The sequence below is a fragment of the Gekko japonicus genome, unplaced genomic scaffold, assembly GCF_001447785.1.
Source record: "Gekko japonicus isolate JY-2015 unplaced genomic scaffold, Gekko_japonicus_V1.1 scaffold3090, whole genome shotgun sequence".
Taxonomy (NCBI): Eukaryota; Metazoa; Chordata; class Lepidosauria; order Squamata; family Gekkonidae; genus Gekko; species Gekko japonicus.
Genome location: NW_015166515.1, coordinates 155,539 through 175,682, shown reverse-complemented (window position 1 = coordinate 175,682; position 20,144 = coordinate 155,539). Strand labels below are relative to the sequence as shown.

General features: G+C 45.6%; 1 protein-coding gene across 4 annotated transcripts in view; it reads right to left on the bottom strand.

Annotated features, from left to right (window-relative positions):
* SCUBE2 (signal peptide, CUB domain, EGF-like 2) overlaps positions 1 to 20,144 on the bottom strand; it is a 100,668-nt gene that overhangs the window by 1,019 nt on the left and 79,505 nt on the right. For all 4 annotated transcript variants that reach the window (XM_015412270.1, XM_015412268.1, XM_015412267.1 and 1 more), the window contains 5 exons: positions 18,966 to 19,133; positions 18,198 to 18,359; positions 11,919 to 12,116; positions 5,671 to 5,823; positions 3,218 to 3,297 (listed from right to left, as the gene is read on the bottom strand). In XM_015412270.1, the coding sequence (XP_015267756.1) occupies positions 3,218 to 3,297; positions 5,671 to 5,823; positions 11,919 to 12,116; positions 18,198 to 18,359; positions 18,966 to 19,133 (761 nt within the window). The remainder of the gene's footprint in view (positions 1 to 3,217; positions 3,298 to 5,670; positions 5,824 to 11,918; positions 12,117 to 18,197; positions 18,360 to 18,965; positions 19,134 to 20,144) is intronic.

Sequence of the window (20,144 nt, the reverse complement as noted above, 5' to 3'; positions counted from 1 at the left end):
GTCTTAAAGGTGCCACTGGACTGTTTTGGACTGGGGGGGTGGGGGGGGGGTTCTGCAACTTACCTGGCTGCTTCTTGCTCTGACTGAGGGCTGCTGGGAGCAGGGGGTGGGGCTTGTTGCATGTGCCCGCCCCCTGGGCTCTTTACTGCCGGAGCTCTGCTCCTCTGCGCTCCTGCAGGAAATGACCCCTGAATGGATGGGATATTTTCAGAAGCAGGGGAGCACTACTTGGGCTGTCTGCTGCAGCACTGCACTGCCCCACCTGTTTTTCAACGCTAGCTTAAGATCAGAAATATGCCTTGGGACTGATTTAAATAATTTCTCATAAATTAGACTCAAAGAGTTGCTGTTGGAGACCATCTGTTTTCAGTGCAGGAATCATCTTGTGGAGTTCCTCAGGTGCAGTCTTATCCCCCATGATTGTTGTTGTTGTTTAGTCGCACAGTCGAGTCCGACTCTTTGCGACCCCATCAGGCCCGTAGCTAGCATGGGGCCCACGGGGCCTGGCCCCCTTGTGTTTCTTCTGGGCCCCCTCCCTACGGGGCTGCCCCCAAAGTGCTCCAACTTACCACCTGCACTGTACTTCCATTTAATTAGCTGGCGGGCCCCCCCAAGGCCCCCTCCCAAAGAATTCCCTAGCTACGGGGCTGGACCCCATGGACCAGATCACGCCAGGCCTTCCTGTCTTCCGCCGTCCTCTGAAGTTGGCTCAATTTCATGTTCGTTGCATCTATGACACTGTCTAACCCTCTCATCCTTTGCCGTCCCCGTCTTCTTTGGCCTTCAATCTTTGCCAGCATCAGGGTCTTCTCATGGATCACGGCCTTGTCGTGGCGAGGGGGCTTGCGTGGCTCGAGGAGGCTGTGGGCTATGCCGTGGAGGGCCACTCAAGACAGACAGGCCACAGCAGAGAACTCAGACCAAGTGTGATCCACTGGAGAAGGAAATGGCAACCCACTCCAGTATCTTTGCCAAGAAACCCCATGGACAGTATCCCCCAGGTTATTCGACCTCTATGTAAAGCATTTAGGAGAAATCATTCATAGCTTTGGAACTGAATGTCATCAGTAATGCCAATGACACCCATCTTTACATCTCCCTATCAAAATTCCCTGGTGATGCAGTAGAGGTCCTGAGCTGCTGCCTGACTGCTGTGGTTGACTGGCTGAAAGCAAATAAATTAAAACTAGGGTTGCCAAGTCCATCTTCCACCCCCAGCGGGGGACTTTGGGGGTGTTCCTGGAGGGGGCGGGGCATCCCCGACGTAATGACATCACGTTGGGGACGTTCACCGCCCGCCCGCGCGCCCGTTCTCCAGAAACGCCAGTTCCTTGCACTTAAAGGAGCCGGCGTTTCCCTTTTAAGTGCACGGAGCCGGCATTTCCCCTTTAAGAGCAAAGAGCTGGCATTTCCCTGCAAGCCTGATCTCAAGCGGAGATCGGGCTTGGGAGGAAACGTGGGCTTCATGCACTTAAAAGCAGCCACCCTTCTCTCTCTCTAGAGAGAAGGGAGAGGGGTGGCTGTGGGTTTTGGGGTCGGGTAGGAAACCCCCCCCCCAAATGGGGGACCCCTGGCCAATGTTCCCTCTAAGCTGTGAAGTCTTGTGAGCAAAAATTCTACTTGATGAGCTCCTGGCATTAAAGCTGTGAGCAAGCCATTTGCCTACTGCATAAATTCGTTTGCTCTGGAGCCATCCTTCCTGAGGGAGCACAAAAATGTGTGAGCCAGAGCCTAAAGAACTGTGAGCTAGCACACAACTAACTCACCTTAGAGGGAACACTGCCCCTGGCAAACCGTGGGAGTTTGGCAACCCTAATTAAATCTCAACCCAGACTAGATGGAAGTGAAGCTGATTGGGAAGGGGTTCAGCTAACATTTGCTGACTCCGTTAAAAGCCCTGGGGTTATACTAGATCCATCATCACTTCACAACTTAACTCAGATGCAGAAAAAAATGCTGTCTTCCAATGCAGCCTAGCCCGCAAGGTGGCCCCTTCCCAATCATCCAATCTGACCACCTGGATGCTTGCCATAGTAACATTGAGACCAGGCTACTTGTAATGCACTCCACAGAGGTGTCCCCCCTCAAAGTAAATCCAGAGGCTCCAGTTAGTTCAAAACACTGCCGCTAGGTTGTTATTGGGAGATGAACAGAACATGAGCATCACTCTCATTCTGCAGTCACTCCACTGGCTGCCCACCGGGCTCAGTTCAAGGTACTGACTATCCCATACAATGCTCTTTGTGGCCTCGGTCCCTCTTACGTGCAGAACCACCTCTCTCCCCACCCTCTGCCATGCAAACTGGCAAAATCAACAACTACCCGGACACAGGCGTTCCTCTGTTGTGTCCACCGCCTTACAGAATGGCTTCCCTGATGAGGGTAGGAAAGCTCCCACTCTCCTGGGCTCTCCGCAAACTAACCCAAATGGAATTATTCAAAAGGGCTTTTTGCTCCTGTCTCTAGTTCCAGCTCCTGCCAACCTAGCAGTTCGAAGGCAAGAAATTGCAAGTAGATAAATAGGTACCACTTCGGTGGGAAGGTAACAGCGTTCCGTGCGCCTTGGTGTTAAGTCATGCCGGCCACATGACCACGGAAACATCTTCGGACAGCGCTGGCTCTTCGGCTTTGAAACGGAGAGGAGCACCGCAACCCTAGAGTCAGACTCGACCGGCTTTCGAGCAAGGGAACCTTTACCTTTTTAAGTATAACTGTGCTGTAATGAAATGAGCAGAAAGTTGCATTGGTGAAGGGATAAGGACTATGACCGACACCACAGTATTGCTACCTAGCACTGTAATTATGCTCCAGACTTGGTAGTTTCTACGTCACTTAGAATAACATGTTTAAAAGCTCACACTTTTGTTTCTGCCTGTTATCAGATTTCTGTAGTCCAGACCTTATTGTATGGCTCTAGTTGCTTGTACTTGGTTTACACTATGTAATCTGCCTTAGTCTCAGTGAGAAAGGGAGACTATAAACAATCTAAGAACAACAACAATAACGATAAAAGAAGCAATGGTAGTGTGTGTGTGTGTGTGGGGGGGTGTTGGTTTTGTCTTGGCCTGTTCACTTTTCATGTGTTTCTTCTCTCCCCCTCAAAGTTGTTCAAACCAACAGGCAATGGTGAAAACCATGAGCTATTTATTTTCAGAGTCTGTAGCAAATTCAAACACTTAATTATTAATTCAAGAGAAAAGTAATACAGGAAATATACCTTAAGGATCTCTTGATGATTTTCTGATGCATACAGTCTACCATCCCGGACTATGTCTTCTATTAGTTCCTGATAGTCCTCTGTTGGAGACACATAATGAATCAGCTTTGCTGATTTAGTTACAGAACTACAAATATCTCCTTTTATTATATCAACAGGAAACACACACAGAAGGGATTTACATGTACATGGTTCAAGTGGGTGTTTACTCGTGTGTAATCAAGACTGTTGCTTGGTTCTCGGATTAGCAACATTAACACATTTCAAAAGGGTCTGATGAAAGCAACTTCACAATTTACTAGGAAGAGAGAAAATTCTGCATACTGAGCTGTTTACCATTAATCTGTCCAAGGCAGACATCATAAGCAGTCTTAGATGATTCTATAAACTGCGTCTGTGGTGCACTTCAAAGAAATTCTTCGCTAGAGAAATCCGCTCAGTGTTAAAAATATCCCTTCATCAAATGTTCTTACTTTTCCTTCTTGACATGTATAATAAGCAAACCATTGTTTAACCTTCGACAGCACATTGTTTAACCGCCTGTTATTCTTGTACTGAATGTATGATCCTGTTTCCAGTGATGTGTTTTCTTTATGGGAATCAAATTAAGCAACGTCACAAGCATTTATAAAAAAGATCAGAAAGTTGCTACTTATGCAGCAAAGCCAAAGATGAAGCGATGAAGCCTTCAAGCACTTGGGAGTCCATCATGGTCTAACCAGACATTTTCTGCCGGTTGTTACCCCAGAGCAGTTTCCCCTCTAAGGTGCTCATTAACACAGGAAGCCCCACTCAGCAGCATTCTGGAGCCACGCAGGGACTTGCACTGCCTACTGCCCATTTTAAGATTTCAAGAAGTGCTATTTTGCTCAGGATGTGAACTGCCCCACTCAGTAAGGGGAATAATTAAAGGAAACATTGCCCCGGAGTAGCTGCCGTTTAGCCTGGGATCACTGCCAAAGAGATCACATGTGGGAGAAGAAGCTGCCAATTTCCTTGAGATAAATTAGTTTCGCCTAAAACACTGAGTAGGCCTAAACTCAGGTTCCAAGCAGTAAGTGTGAAATCATTTATACATTACAAGAGGTAGCCTCCCTCTAGGATAGTGCAATGAACCATGACAGGTAAGACACAACATTTCAACCACTGCAAAACCCAACTGGATGGGGGGGGGGACAGGCTCTGAGCTATGTCAAAGTACTCCCAACGTTGAGATGTTCTAAAATGTCTACCTGTGCCATTTTTGTGTAAGAATGTATCTTGAGTAGGGATGGGCATGGACTGGACCACGGACCTAATTTTTCCACGGACCAGGGCGTGAGCCTGATCCATGCCATCCCGCTGAAACAGACCTCCCACATGTTGTCAGCAAGCTGCCAATAAGTCTTTTCCGTGCATATGAGATGTGTCTACCCCCCCCCCTCCTTAACTGGCTTGGACTCTTGTACGCATGTCCCCCCCACCCTCAAGCGCTCATCATCAACGACATTCCTTTCCATGTATGCTAGCGTTGCTTTGAAGGAACCTTATCAGCCAAGGCTACAGGTGGTTCGCGTTTGGAGGCTTTTGCTTAGTCTATAATGAACAGTAGTGTGAGAATAGAAGAATTGTTTAATCAGCTATAACCGCTGCTTTCTCAAGGTTTGAGCGTGAGATGAGCCCTCAAGGCGGGCGCGGGAACCATATCTATTGGCCCATGTTATTTTGAACTTGCTTTATTATACCAGTCTCAAGCCCTTTGTGTTATTCTGAACTGAACATCTGTTCTAAGTACTTCATGGCTTCAATAAAATAAAACCTTCCTGCAAGAGTGTATTTCATTGTTTGCTGTGAGTCTGACACATGTTCACAACCCTCCCAGGAGGTTTGTGAGGTCTGTTTTGGTGGGGTCTGCAAAAGCCATTTAAAGGGAACGGGTTCCTTTTAAATGCCTTTTGTAAAGCACCGCAATGCGTGAGTGAAGGGAACGTATTCCCTTTAAATGGCTTTGTAAGCCGCACAGAGTCATAGACTAAACTGACCATGACCTGGTCCATTAAATGTGGAGGTTTGTGATTCGGGGATCTGTAAACCCCACGGACCTACGGACCTCAACAGACTGCCATTTTTCTGGATCATGCATGCCCATCCCTAGTCATGACAATGGTACAATACAAAATCTGATATAATTTCAGAAGGTATTATGCAAATCAAACATCTCTCCCCCACCCCAAAAAATACTTTCGGTTTATCCCACTGAATATATTTCTGGTTCAGAAAGCAATGCAGTGGGCAAGGTTTAAACTACCTGCTCACACCACCGTTCTGGTATAAACTGGGAGCCCACAGGTCTTTACTTACACAAATATCTGCACCTGAATCCTTGGGATCAGGCAAGCTGGAAGTTAAAACAAAGAAAACAAAGTACTGAAATGTTTATACTTTAGTTTGATCGTGTCTGAATAGGCACTTACCATCATATGTTACATAAGGGACCTGGAATCCTTTAGCACTATTTCCTTCATTTGATTTGAACTGGATCCACAGCCTTTTAGACCTGGAAGTGAAAGCTATTGGGCGTTCGTAGGTTTGGCAGGTTTCGTACGTGGTCACAGAATTCGAGGAAGCTTTCAAACAAAATGTACAACATGCAAGTATCAGACTTCTATCGGCTTACTTCTTCCTACTGAACCACAACATCCTTCCTCTTTCTTACCTTCTCCCCTCCCCCAACCCCATAAGTCCTACAGCCATATGATACTTCTTGCCAGGGCTCTTTTTGTAGAAAAAGCCCAGCAGGAACTCATTAGCATAATAGGCCACACCCAACAGCAGAAACTCATTAGCATATTAGGCCACACCCCTGACAGCACAGTTCATTAGCACATTAGGCCGCACCCCCATGTTACCAGAAGTGTGGTTATCCAGCCACACCCACCTTTTGCTTGTTATTCTGTTTACCTTGTTTGTTGTCAAAACCCAGGGCCTTTTTTTGTAGCAGGAACTCCTTTGCATGTTAGGCCACGCACCCCTAATGTAGCCAATCCTAATGAGTTTCTGCTGTTGGGTGTGGCCTATTATGCTAATGAGTTCCTGCTGGGCGTGGCCAACTTGGGAGCCAGCCGGAACTCCGTTCCTGTGCGTTCCTGCCCAAAAATAGTCCTGCTTCTTCCTGTGAAGAAACTCTCTGTTTACTTGGCATACTCCACTGCTGCACTTTTAGTCAGCCTGAGGCTTGCTGGGGAAAAGCAGAAAATGACTCGCTTGATGGCAATCACTAACATGTCCCCCTCCTATCAATCTGTTTAAGGCAGGGGTCGTTTCGTAGAAAAAGAGCTAGGGGAACTCATTAGCATATGCCACACACCCTGACATCACCGGAAGTGTGTCATAAGGCCACACCCCCTGACATCGCCGGAAGTGTGTCATAAGGCCACACACCCCGCCCCCAACGGTCCCGGCCGCCGCTGCCGGCCTTGCAGCTCCACTGCCGAGCCCCATGAGGGGGCCGGTGGTGGACCTGCAAGGCCGGCGGAAGTGCAAGGAAGCCCCACGAAGGCCCTCCCTGGCCCCAGGCAGGCAGGGGTGGGGAGAGGCAGGGAGGAAGCAACTTACCCTCCCTCTTCTCCTGCCTCCTCCTGGCTGAATGAGGGCCCGAAGCGGGGAGGCCGGAAGCAGGGGGCGGGGCTTCGTCATGTGCCCTGCCCCCGTACCTCACCCGGGGGGACTGCGATCCCCCGCGATTCCCCCCGAAATGACCTCTGGTTTAAGGGCATCACAGGATGTTTCTAGGCAACCATTAGTGCTCTTTCCCCCTTCCTAAGAACAGTCCCATCGGTGCTACAAGAGAAAGATGGTCATTAGGGCTCAGGGAATAATGTTGGATTAGCCCTGACCTGGATAGTCCAGGCTAGCCCAGTATCATCAGATCTCAGATACTCAGCAGAGTTGACCCTGGTGAATACATGGATGGGAGACCGCCAGGGAAGTCCAGGAAGATCACTACACAAAGGCAGGCCATGGTGAACTGCCTCTGAACATTTTTTGCCTTGAAAACATTACGGGGCCAGCTGCGACCTGACAGTAAAAAAAGGAGCGACGGCACTGGAGCCATGAGCAACTGCCCAATTTTGTCTATGTCCTATCACTGACCAAATATTTTGCTGATATCCTGACCCACAAATAAGTATAACATTTCACACATATTACTGACAAGACATTGGTCTTTTACCTGTATGTGAAAACTGAAAATGTGCTCTTGGCTTTAAACATTTCCCACTTAAAAAAACAACAACGAAACAACAAAGAAGGGAGCTCCCGGTCACCGCCGAAGACAATGGCGACCGGGAGCTGGTTTGCCGCCGTGGAGGAAGGCGGGGCGGCAACAGCGTCACAGCGCAGTGCGCTGAGACGTGGGGGGAGGAGCCAGCCTAGTTAGGCTCGGCTCCGCTCCCGCGGCCTGCGGGTTATTAAGGCCCTGGGCGGTGAATGATGATTCCCTCTGGGAACCTCTTGGGTAAGCTCCTCTCTGCAAGCTGTATGGTTTCAGGGGTAGGCGCTCCTGGGAGGCTACCAGGGGCTGGGCTGCTGGTCGCAAGCCAGATTAATGGCTCAAGACCGGGGTTGGTGGCTCGCCCACATATTAGACAAGGAGGCTGGTCAGCCTGACACCTGCCTTGTCTGTTCCGCTACTTAGGAATTGTTCCCTTGCCGTTTTTGGTTAATAAACTGTATATAGTTAATAAAGTGGCCCTTGTTTGATCCAAACTGTTGTCCGTCTCGTTATTCCGACTGTGGGGGCAAGGAAATACCTTTTGCACAAGGTATTTTCAAAAATGCAAGTTCTGCACAAAACACACCTCAGCCACACCTCTGTAACAAGCTGAGCTAATAAAAAGAAAAGCCAGCTCAGTGTACAAGACGGACATAAGACTTTGAGAAAGAATCCATGCTCACGCACGCATCCCTTTACTAAGTTGACTGTCTAACCTCAGTGTACAGCAAAAGCGGAGTTCTGATGTTTTGATTGCAACACTGCCTGTATTTTCCCATTCTGTGCACACACAAAAAATAAACTTTGGTGCCATTAATGGTCACTGGCAAAACTGGGGGAGGTGGCATGACTCAGCAGAACAACAAAGCTGGGAGATTTCGGCTTTTGGGCCTAGACATATGTTGTGTATGCTGACCGCCACCGGGGGGCCAGAGGTCAGCCTGAGCTGCCAGAGCTTGACTCTGGAACAACAATAGGGACTAGGCTCCTAGTCCCTCCACTGGGGAGCCAATGGGAGCTGTGGCGGGAGATTCAAACCCACCAATGGTGACCAGGGGTGTGTCCCCAGGGATGCATATAGTTGGCCCCCGGGCCGTTGCCCTCTCGTCTTGTTGTGTACCTAATAAAGCGTGCTATGCACTACGTCGGCATCCGTCGTTTCTCCATGCGGCAACCCACTACATAACAACATACACCATATATAGTCCAATCTTTTAGCATTCTCATTCCAAATATGCAAAAAAAACCCCACAACTGTTGGACTAGGGCACTAGGCAATGTCTGGTGTACAAAGAAGGAGAGAAGAAGACCCTGTAGGGGGCAGCAACAAGACCATTAGATAGGATAGTGAGGTCAGGACCTTCTCTCCTGCTAAGGGTCACTCTTTGTCTGTCTCCAGATTGCTACCCTTAGGGCAGTGATGGCGAACCTTTTAGAGACCGAGTGCCCAAACTGCAACCCCAAACCCACTTATTTATCGCAAAGTGCCAACCTGGCAATTTAACCTGAATACTAAGGTTTTACTTTAGAAAAAAACAACTCATACATTAATTTAAGATGATTGAAACAAAGTAAGGAGAGCAATCTCAAATGCTTTCATTTACTTAAAATTATTTGGCAGAGAATTCGACACTTTAATGATGGTCTGGGCCTGGCTGGGGCGATGGCACACGTGCCCACAGAGAGGGCTCTGAGTGCCACCTCTGACACCTGTGCCATAGGTTCGCCACCACTGCCTTAGGGTAATATTCTCCTCTTCCTCAGAAGTTCCACACTTAGTCTCTTTCTCCCTCTCAGCTAGTGATATACTTAAGACACTATCTCTGGCTCTCCTCTTCACTATCAAGTATGGTAGTTCCTGAATAAAGCTTTATCTACACAGCTGTGCACCTTTGCTGCGTTAATTACTCTGCCAACAACACCTGGGGAAGGCAAAACATCTGCACCACAGAAAGAGGTAACCTAACTAAAAACTGTGCAGTCGTAGCTAGTTCATGTACATTAGCCTTATAACAGTACTGTGCCAGCTAAGGCTAACATCCAGTTTGCTATTTACAAGGCCTGGATTCAGTCAGGCTGGGAACGTCAGATGAGGAAGCTGCCTCTCAACGCCTTAGCAAGCCTTCCTTATGGATGCATTCTGTCCTTCTACGTAGAAGGGAGAACGCACAAGACTATACTTTATACCCTGGAATCTCTTAGCTGGCATAACGGTGATAGCAAGAAGCTGGCTGGCTGGAAAGCTGCCCAGAGCCATAAAGCCAGTGCACAGGAGCACTCAAAAGCTGCTGCTCTGAAGGCACTGCACCCAAGGATCCAAAAGGGCTAAGAGAGAAGAGGCCTCGTGGTACCAGCAACCAGGAAAGCATCTGACCTGTAGCTCCAGGGATTAGTTGTGTTATGTCTTAAGTAATAAAGCAATGTTTAACTTAATCATAAGTTCCATTAAAACAAAGCAGAGTTTGGATTGAAGAACTAACCAATCAGAGAAGCATATGTTTTCGGCGGGAAGCACTCTCATAGGTTCCAACCCCTGTAATTCTATTGGTTGTTATCTGTTTGTTGGGTGTGGTTTACCCTGTTTCAAATCATATATAAGTCAGCTTGGGTTCTATGTCTTTTCGTCTTGAAGTCTCTGTCTATTCTTGTGTTGTTATGAGCTGAATAAACATGAATCACTTGATTAAGAGCTGCCTCGATCTCAGTTAATAATAAGTTGGCAAGCCAATACATCATGAGAGGTGGTGGTTCGGAGGGAGGCAGATGTAGGAAAGGAGAATTTCTTCGTCTCACCATGAATCATTTCCCCCCCCCCATTTTACTCTGAAATATATATTATCTTTTATCCATGACAGTTGAAACAACTGCCAAATCTGTAGTCACATGAAGTCTGTTCTGCTACTTTTTAGGGCGAGATTTCAAGCAACTGGCTTTGACTCAGGCAGAACATACACTTTCCTTCATTATATACAACACTTGAAAGCTGCTTTTGATTCAATTTCGAGACCAAAATTGTGGGCCGGTTTGGAAGCTTCCTCAATTGACAGAAGGCTCCTCTTTTTGTTGCGTGCTCTTCATGATAACGCTCAATTGCAGGTTAGGCTTAATAGGAAAGGAAATTTATCAGACCCTATTAACACCTATAGGGGAGTTAGGCAGGGTTGCTTACTAAACAGGGTTCCCTGTTTAATCTATATATTAATGATATAATAAGTTACTTGGACTCCCCCAGTTTACATCCACCAAAACTCCATCAACAACATGTTTCTATCTTATTATATGCCAATGATGTTGTCATCTTAGCTAGAACACCGGTTGGCCTTAGGAGAGCTCTCAGTAAGTTTGCAGACTTTTGTAATAACAAGGAACTAACAATAAATTTTCAAAAGACCAAGGTTATGGCCTTTGGGCCTAGACAAAGGAAAAGAATTTGGTCTGTAAATGGGCACTTATTAGAGCAAGTTTCCTGCTTTAAATACATAGGTATGATCCTTCAATCAAAGGGGGCTAGGAAAGCCCATATACAGTATGTCACCTCCCAAGGTGAAAGAACAGCCAATACTATTCTTAAGTTCTATTGCACCAAAGGGGCATATTATGTGCCAACTGCCCAAAAACTCAAGCAAAGGCAGTTGCACAGATGCTTTATGGCACTTTTATTGGGCCTCCTTCCTCTAGTTTTGCCCCCTTAGACCGGGTTCAGTCCAAATTTTTTAGAGCAGTTCTTCAGGTCCCAAGGTGAGTATCAAACACACTGATCCATTCAGAAAAAGGTATTATATCGATGGAAGCCAAAATTACTTTAGCTTTACTCCAGCATTGGCTAAAACTAAATTTCCGGCCTCAGCGATTAACTCATTTGTTACTTTCAGACAACTTTCAATCCAAATGGCTGAGAGCAGTTCATAATAAACTACATGCTCTTGGCTTTCCCCCCCCAAGCAATTTTGAGTATGCGATGGGATGTAGCAAAATCAGCCCTAAAACAGAGAATGATGGACATGGAGAGACAGGCAGATCTCGGTAGATGTCCTAAGTTTGGAGTCAAATATCGCTTTCAACCCATGTCCTATTTATCGCAGCTCAATATTCAGAAGTTTAGGAAAGCCTTCACATTAGCCAGATGTGAGGCTTTCCCCTCCGCGATGCTTGAGGGCAGATTCAAAAGGATCCCTATTGAATACAGATTTTGTCAATGTGGCTCAGGGGAGACAGAAACTATTGAGCATATAATATAAGAATGGTTGCCTAGTAGTCTCTGTTTTATGCTTTTCCTCTATTTTATGATGCATGACTGTATTTTTATAGATATTTATTTTATACCGGTTTTACATATATATTGTCTTAAATTCAGTTATATAAATCTTACATTTAAGCATGTGCATTCTATGGCTTGTTGTTGTAATAAATGCAACTTCTACATTATATACAAGGTTTACTTTAACTTACAGCTTTTTCTCATCACAAGGTAGTCCCCACATTCATCTTCTATTGGCAAAAATATTTCCGGGACCACAATCAGGATGCGCCGTTTTGGAGGTGGATTTATCATCCAGGTACACTCAGTATTTGCAGGGTAATTTCCAGGATAGTTTGGGGATTCAATGTATCCGGTAAATTCTCCAAGCTCGCCACCACAGTGCCTGTCTGAAAAAGAAACGTATCACCCATAGCAGGAGTAGACAGGAAAAGAAATATCCCAGGTCATGTCACCAGTACGAAATCCCAGCTTCCTAAAATCATATTAATAGGTAGTCACTTCACATAGTTCATAAAGAAAGAAAAAGTGTCTCTGCAGAGTACAGTTTGTCCTGTCAACATTAATAGCAACGGTGGAGAAATGCCCTTCATCCTAGAACTCACCACAATATGTACTTTGTCCATGAGCAGAAACTCAACTGTAAATTCAAAGCTGGCTGAAAGGAGGAGGTTGAAGGAAGGAGCCATCAAGCTCCAAGAACAGGGCACTCAGACCCTAATGACTTTAGCCAAAGCGGGACAATGTTTCATTACCCCAGATCCTGCTTGTTTCAAAAGGGGCAAGTCACCTAGACTCATGAACTTGGGAAGGTTACCGTGCTAGATCAAAAACTCTTCGTTTGGGACAGGAAGGAACAGTGAGTCATCCCAAGGCAGAAGGGAGAAAGACAGAGGTTATTTAAACTCAGGACTCAAGGAAGAAGAACTTGTAGCTCCCAATTTCTGACTATGGAGGCAGAGGCACAAGCCATGAAGAACTAAACCTTTACCTAGGGACTCCATCTTGTCCATGCAGCAAAAGACAATGGAGAGAACATGTATATATATATATTTATCAATTTATTATATGTTCTGACATTTTGAATGCTCTAAATCTGATTTCTGGAAAAACACCATGCCTATTTAAGTCTTGCTATCTGAAGTTCAATTAACAGGGAGGAGCAGTGTGTAAGCTCACCTTCCCTGGAGCACAACAGCTTGAAACTGCTTAACTGCGACAAATCACCCCATGATAACTTGGTGGAAAGGTAAAGGTAAAGGTTCCCTTGCTCGAAAGCCAGTCGAATCCGACTCTAGGGTTGCGGTGCTCATCTCCGTTTCAAAGCCGAAGAGCCAGCGCTGTCCGAAGACGTTTCCGTGGTCATGTGGCCGGCATGACTAAACGCCAAGGCGCACGGAACGCTGTTACCTTCCTACTGAAGTGGTACCTATTTATCTACTTGCAATTTCTTGCTTTCGAACTGCTCACTCCGTCATGCGGCACACTCGGGTCTCGAACTGCTGAACTTCCGGTCCTTCCACAGCCCGCAGTTCAGCGTCTTAGCCACTTGAGCCACCGCAGCTCCAAGTAACCCGTTGAACCCCATTCCTGATGGGAATCGGGGATTGCAATTATTCCCCATGAACGAGGAATTCCCAGTAAGTGTGGGTCATAAGCTCGCGTTGATGAAGTCCCTGCCCTTTGTACACACCGCCCGTCGCTACTACCGATTGGATGGTTTAGTGAGGTCCTTGGATCGGCAACAGGTAAACCATCTAAATGGCAAGGCAGGTACAGAGTGCTAGACGTGTGACTCCGTTTAGCAGGAGATACTCTTGGCATCACTGCTGGCAGCAGGGGTGGCCCAGTTTGTTTTTGGCACCCTTGGGGAGCAAGGGGAGCTGAGACTTTGGATCACTGCAGGCAGGGCTCTTTTTGTAGCAGGTACTCATTTCATGTCAACCTAGCAGTTCGAAAGCAAGAAATTGCAAGTAGATAAATAGGTACCACTTTGGTGGGAAGGTAACAGCGTTCCGTGCGCCTTGGTGTTTAGTCATGCCGGCCACATGACCACGGAAACGTCTTCGGACAGCGCTGGCTCTTCGGCTTTGAAACGGAGATGAGCACCGCAACCCTAGAGTCGGATTCAACTGGCTTTCGAGCAAGGGAACCTTTACCTTTACCTTTACTCATTTGCATATTAAGCAACACACCCCTAATGTAGCCAATCCTCCAAGAGCTTACAGTAGCTCCTGTAAGAAGAGCTCTGTAAGCTCTTGGAGGATTGGCTACATTAGGGGTGTGTGGCCTAATATGCAAAGGAGTTCCTGCTACAAAAAGAGCCCTGAGTCTGCAGGGGCTTTCCAACCTCCCAGAGGTCAGCCAGAAGCAAAATGAGGGGCTTGTAACTGAAGCTGCAAAACGCATGCTGGCTTAAACCTCATAGTATTTGTGATTAGGAGATTGGTTAATGATAAAGAGCTTAGAGCTAAACTGGCCCAGAACTGAAGCTAGGAAAGACAAGGGAGCACTGCAGAAGTAAGCCACCTTGTCCAGCTCAACACACACGCACACTCCCACCCGTTACTGGAGACACCAGACAAACACTGCCCCCTGTGTTGCCAAGTGATTGGGAACGCTCTTCGTATGACTACAGTGTCTCACAAAAGAGCTGGGGAGGTAACAGGAATCAGGTGTCTGCTGGAGATGAAGGAAAATGTGTCACCACTGGGAGGCAGTATTTAAGGGTTAGAGGTGTCCTGAACAGGCAAGATATCCCAGAAACATGTCTAGGTACCCTTAAGATGAGACAGTAGGCAGACGGAAAGCCGTATGCTATTTAGAAGAAGAAGAAGAAGAAGAGATTGGATTTATACCCCGCCCTTCACTTGGAGTCTCAGAGCGGCTTACAAACTCCTTTCCCTTCCCCTCCCCACAACAGACACCCTGTGAGGTGGATGGGGCTGAGAGAGCTCTGACAGAAACTGCTCTTTTTCAAGGACAGCTGTGCCAGAGCTTGTGACTGACCCAAGGTCACATCAGCAGGTGCAAGTGGAGGAGTGGGGAATCAAACCCGGTTCTCCCAGATTAGAGTCCGCACACTTAACCACTTAACCGCACACTTAATCCCTTTTGCTTTGTCAGAGAGCTGGTTTGAGCCAAGAACCCTCTGCTCACTTGACAAGTCCTACCATGTTTTCCCACTACATATTGCCATATGAACAGACAGCTTGCCCACAGTGATACCCCTTACTTATTTTGTTACAAAACATTGTTTTCGGTAGAAATGTACAGAAATATCCCCCCCCCCATATCACTCTATACCAAAGAGCATCTATTGCAGGGGTCCCCAACCTTTTTTGAGCCTGTGGGCACTTTTGGCATTCCGACACAGCATGGTGGGTGCAGCCAACAAAATGGCTGCTGCAGCTTTCTTTCCACCACTCAGTAAAGATCCTTGTGCTGTGGAGGCAGCTTCTACCAAAGCAACATTTTTAAGAAATCTGTGCAGCCCAGACAGAAGCCTTGCTGGAGAAAATGCCTACCTGGCCCTACCCCCCTTCCTAAAAACACCTGGGCACAGGAAAGGTGTCAGCAGGCACCATGGCATCCATAGGAACCATGATGGGGACCCCTGACCTTTTGCGAAGCTTCCCCTGCCTTCATCTTCACTCAAAAACGGCAAACACAGAGAGGGTCACAGCCACAAAAACTAACAAAAGAAAACCCAAAGGAAACTGTACAAAATGTGCTTATAATTCATAACAATATAAGGTAAGTATAAAGACATAGTGATCAACAATTTTCATAAATATTTCCTTCCAGGTATACAGATGAAAAATAAGTTCTCAGAAGAACAACTGGATGACGAAATTCTCCGGAGTAACTTATAAGAATGTTACCTGTTTTCCTCTTTCAGATTTTGTATATTACCCTGTTTTGAAAAGATTGCAATCTATGAAAATAGGAGAGACAGTTTTGGTATGTATAGCATTTTTATTGAGCAATGGTATATTTTGCTTGGGTTTAAGAATTGTTGTACATGACTGCAGTTGAAAATGTTATGTATTTTATTAGGACTTTCAGAAGAAGTATCCTACAAAACGGAAGTTTACTCTGTAGAATTTCGTCATCCAGTTGTTCTTCTGAGAACTTCTTTTTTTTTTTTACAATATAATTTATTAAGTTTTCGTAACATAATAACATGCTTATACAAAATGGTGTATTGAGTACATATAAAATTGTAAAGTAGTCTTGTTTTGAGCTATGCAATAAAAGGTAAACAGATACATAGGTGAATGCAAGAATAAACACAAGATGCCATTATACACTTTCAGCTTTCAACCGTTAATATTGTAAAGTATAGTCGGTGTTGCAAGAACCACATTTAAAACACAATTAGTACCATTACTTGTTGAATGGATGAGTATGTATGTCAGTCAGGTTTTACAGTTACAGATGTTGACAGTTGATGTGGGGTTAGACAGTTAGTTTGGTGTGTGAGGGAAGTGAGAAGCAGTCCTGTGTGGAATAAGTTAGTTCAGTGAGACAGAAAAACAGAAGGAAAGCTGAGTGTATAGGAAAAAGTAAATGAAAGTTTAATTGAAGACAAGTTATAGGAAAGGCTGTATGTCCTGATAAACTGGAGAGAAACAGTGAACATGTATGACCTTGAGTTTATAGTTTATTAAGTGTTACAAAGTTACCTGAAAGATCCCTGTCAGTGAGGGATAAGATTGTGTGATACCAAAGCAATTGTTCATCATTTATACATTACTAGTTACATTGTACAACCCTCTTATTTAGTAGTTATTTCAATAAATCCTCTTTCATCCAAGTTTATACCAGCCTTTTTCATCTGTACACCTAGAGGGAAATATTTATGAAAACTGTTGATCACTACATCTTTATACTTATCTTATATTGTTATGAATTATAAGCACATTTTGTACAGTTTTCTTTGGGTCTCCTTTCGTTAATTCATCTTCACTCAAAGCATGCTGCACTATAGAGTTTCCTTGAAGGGCTGTGTCTGGAAAATAAGGGCAACCCCCCTGAGCAAAGCCCAGTGGTTTGGACTACTAAGGAACAAAGATCAATAACTGAACATTGAACCTCATATTACTGCAGCCTATTTTTCATGAGATTTTACTCAGGAATTGCCTCAAATGCATAGCGGAGAGATTTCTGAACCACACAGAGCAGCTTCCAAGTGATTATGATCTCAATGTAGCCTTATTCCCATGATTAATCTTCCTATTACACATGGAGTCATGTAGCTGTAAGGGGCTAGTGAGGTGATTAATCCCCATATTACTACTGTTCCCTTAAATGGATAGATGATGCCCCCACAAGCAAGCCCACAAAATTTCACTTACTACCAAAGAAGCACAAGGTAGAGACATAGAAAGGCATCAGTGGAGCTTTAAGGTATCACTTGGCGATGTGCAAGTAAACCCAGCTACACTGACCGCCAAATACTGCATCACATAAAATATGTTATTACATTTTAATCCCACTTCCAGCAAGGCACTCGGCAGTATATATGGCATACACATTCACTTTTACAACAACAACAAGGTGTGGTCCAAACGTCCTGGAGGACTTCTGAAAAAACCTGCCTTATTAGTGCTTGACCAGTTTAGAGCACATATTAGCGAACCAACAAAAAAGTGCTTCAAAGAAGTGAAGACTCATCGAGCTGTAATTCCCGGAGGTCTTACCAGCCAGTTGCAACCTCTTGATGTTTCCATCAACAAGCCATTTAAGGTCTTAATGAGAGAAGAGTGGAACAAATGGATGGCTGCTGGTAATCATGATCTGACATCTACTGGACGAATGAAGAGGCCCGCCATCACTCAAGTTTGTGAATGGGTGAAAACATCATGGGACTCAGTGAAGGAGGAGATCGTTGTACAGTCATTCAAAAAATGTGGCATTAGCAATGGCTTAGATGGAAGTGAAAACGGTATCTTATATGAAGACAGCGAAGAAAGTGATGTCAGTGATTGTGAGCAAATGAGCTTCATAAATTCTGACTCTAGCAAAGATGAGTTCTTGGGGTTTCCAGAAAACTAGAGTACTCAAACCTTTAAGTCTCTCCATTTGTTAATGACAGTGATAATGGTTCTTAATGCCACCGTTGACTGCTGTTCACTTTACATGGTTCAAATGTTATTCTGTTATAGTTTATTAAATATTTTATTACACTATTTGGTTCAGAATATTTTTTTCCTGTTTTTCTCCTCTAAAAACTAGATGCGTCTTATGGTCAGGTGCGTCTTATGGAGCGAAAAATACGGTAGTTCAAGCTGGAGACTGTCTGGCTCTACTAAACCTTGAGGCCAAGTTAAGATTTGAACACGGGGTCTCTCCAAGTCACTACAGTGTAGTGGCTTTTCACACAGACCCTATATCCTCCTGTTTTCATGTTCTGACTGCTAATTTACAGAGGCCCTTTCATTTCTGAGTGATTTAGATGTATTTACCTTTGCACTGTGTTACGTTTGTTGAGCCATCATAATCAGTGGTGGTATTCCCAGGACATGCAATGCAGTAATGTTGTCCAAACTCAGGTTGGTATGTTCCAACTGGGCAGCGGATGCATCGGTGAGTGGTAGTGTTGTAGAAGTGACCGGGTGAGCACTGCACTGTAGAAAAAGAATGAGCAAGTGGCATGGTACCACGGTGTTCGTACATTATGACATGATTTACTGTAACCTTTCAGTTGAAGGCCATTTCATCCATGATGAATTACACATTCATATATAAAATTGCACGTACTTGGAATCCATACCACCATGTATGATGAATGTGCGTTTGATGACCACCATTTCCATACAAACTCTAGAAATGCACCACATTGCAGGACTTTCCAAACTATATGAAAGTGGCAAAACTGACTGGTGTGTATTCATTAAGGTTGGATCCCCAACCTTAATACAGATGCAAGATTCACTATGAAGAGTCACGACTCACGACCAATGCTCCCTCTAAGCTGTGGAGTCTTGTGAGCAAAAATTCTACTTTGTGAGCTACTGGCATTAAAGCTGTGAGCGAGCGATTTGGCTCCTCCATAAATCAGTTTGCTCTGGAGCCATCCTTCCTGAGCTAAGACAAAAATGTGTGAGCCGGAGGCTAAAAAACTGTGAGTTAACTCACCCTAACTCAGCTTAGAGGGAACACTGGTTACGACTGAAGCAAGTGCAACTGAATAGTTTCTTGTGCACTCCCACTGAATCAAGATTCCTTTTTACCTTTTGTTTCACAGTCCTGAAACACTGTTGCACTGGTATATTTTGTCATTAGGCCTCCTCCACAGGTGAAGCAAGATGTCCGTCCTGGCTCTGGCTGATACGTTCCAGGAGGACACAGAAGGCAGGGCTTGAATCCATCAGGAGAATACTCACCAGGTGAGCACTGTCCTAGAGGGAAAACACAGAGACACAGAAGACATGAACTTTACAGCTATGCTATAATGTACTGGGGTATCAGCTGATAGAAAAGTTCTGTCATCAAAAATTACGTCAAATGCAGTTCAAAAGAAAAACAAGTGAGCGGCTGACGTAACCTTCAGTAATATCCCACATAAAATAAAAGTCCTGCTTTTTTTAATGTATTGCATCCAAGACTAGGGGGGGGGATTAGAACAAGTATCTGAATTATTTAGGCAGTAAAAAGTAAAGGTAAAGGTTCCCTTGCTCGAAAGCCAGTCGAATCTGACTCTAGGGTTGCGGTGCTCATCTCCGTTTCAAAGCCGAAGAGCCAGCGCTGTCCGAAGACGTTTCCGTGGTCATGTGGCCGGCATGACTAGATGCCAAGGCATACAGAACACTGTTACCTTCCCACCGAAGTGGTACCTATTTATCTGCTTGCAATGTCTTGCTTTCGAACTGCTAGGTTGGCAGGAGCTGGAACTAGAGATGGGAGCTCACTCCGTCATGTGGCACCCGGGTCTCAAACTGCTGAACTACCGACCTTCCACAGCCTGCAGTTCAGCGTCTTAACCACTTGAGCCACCGCAGCTCCAATTTAGGCAGTACCTGGAGGCAAATCTAGTCTACTGGAAGGATCTACCTATGGTATAAAGAGCCTCGTTCAATCACCCTCCCCCTACAGTACACACAATCAGGCACCATACAAGGCTGTGAAAGGCATGCCCCCCTATCCCCAGCCTCGCTGACCCTCCACTCCGTCAAGAAGCAGACTGAAGAGAGAGGGGAGGGCTGGGTAAGGTTATAAGAGGCTCACAGAGGCCCTCCTGCGCTTCATAGGAACCTTGCATGGAGAGGGCCCAGGTGCCAAAGTGGGGAACAGACTGGCCTCTTATGCCCTGTGCAGTTCCTCCATATTTGGGTGCAGTGGCCTGGACTGGACATTATTTGAGCTAATCTGCCCTCCTGCCATCTGTCAGGCACCATCACTGCTCATTCTCC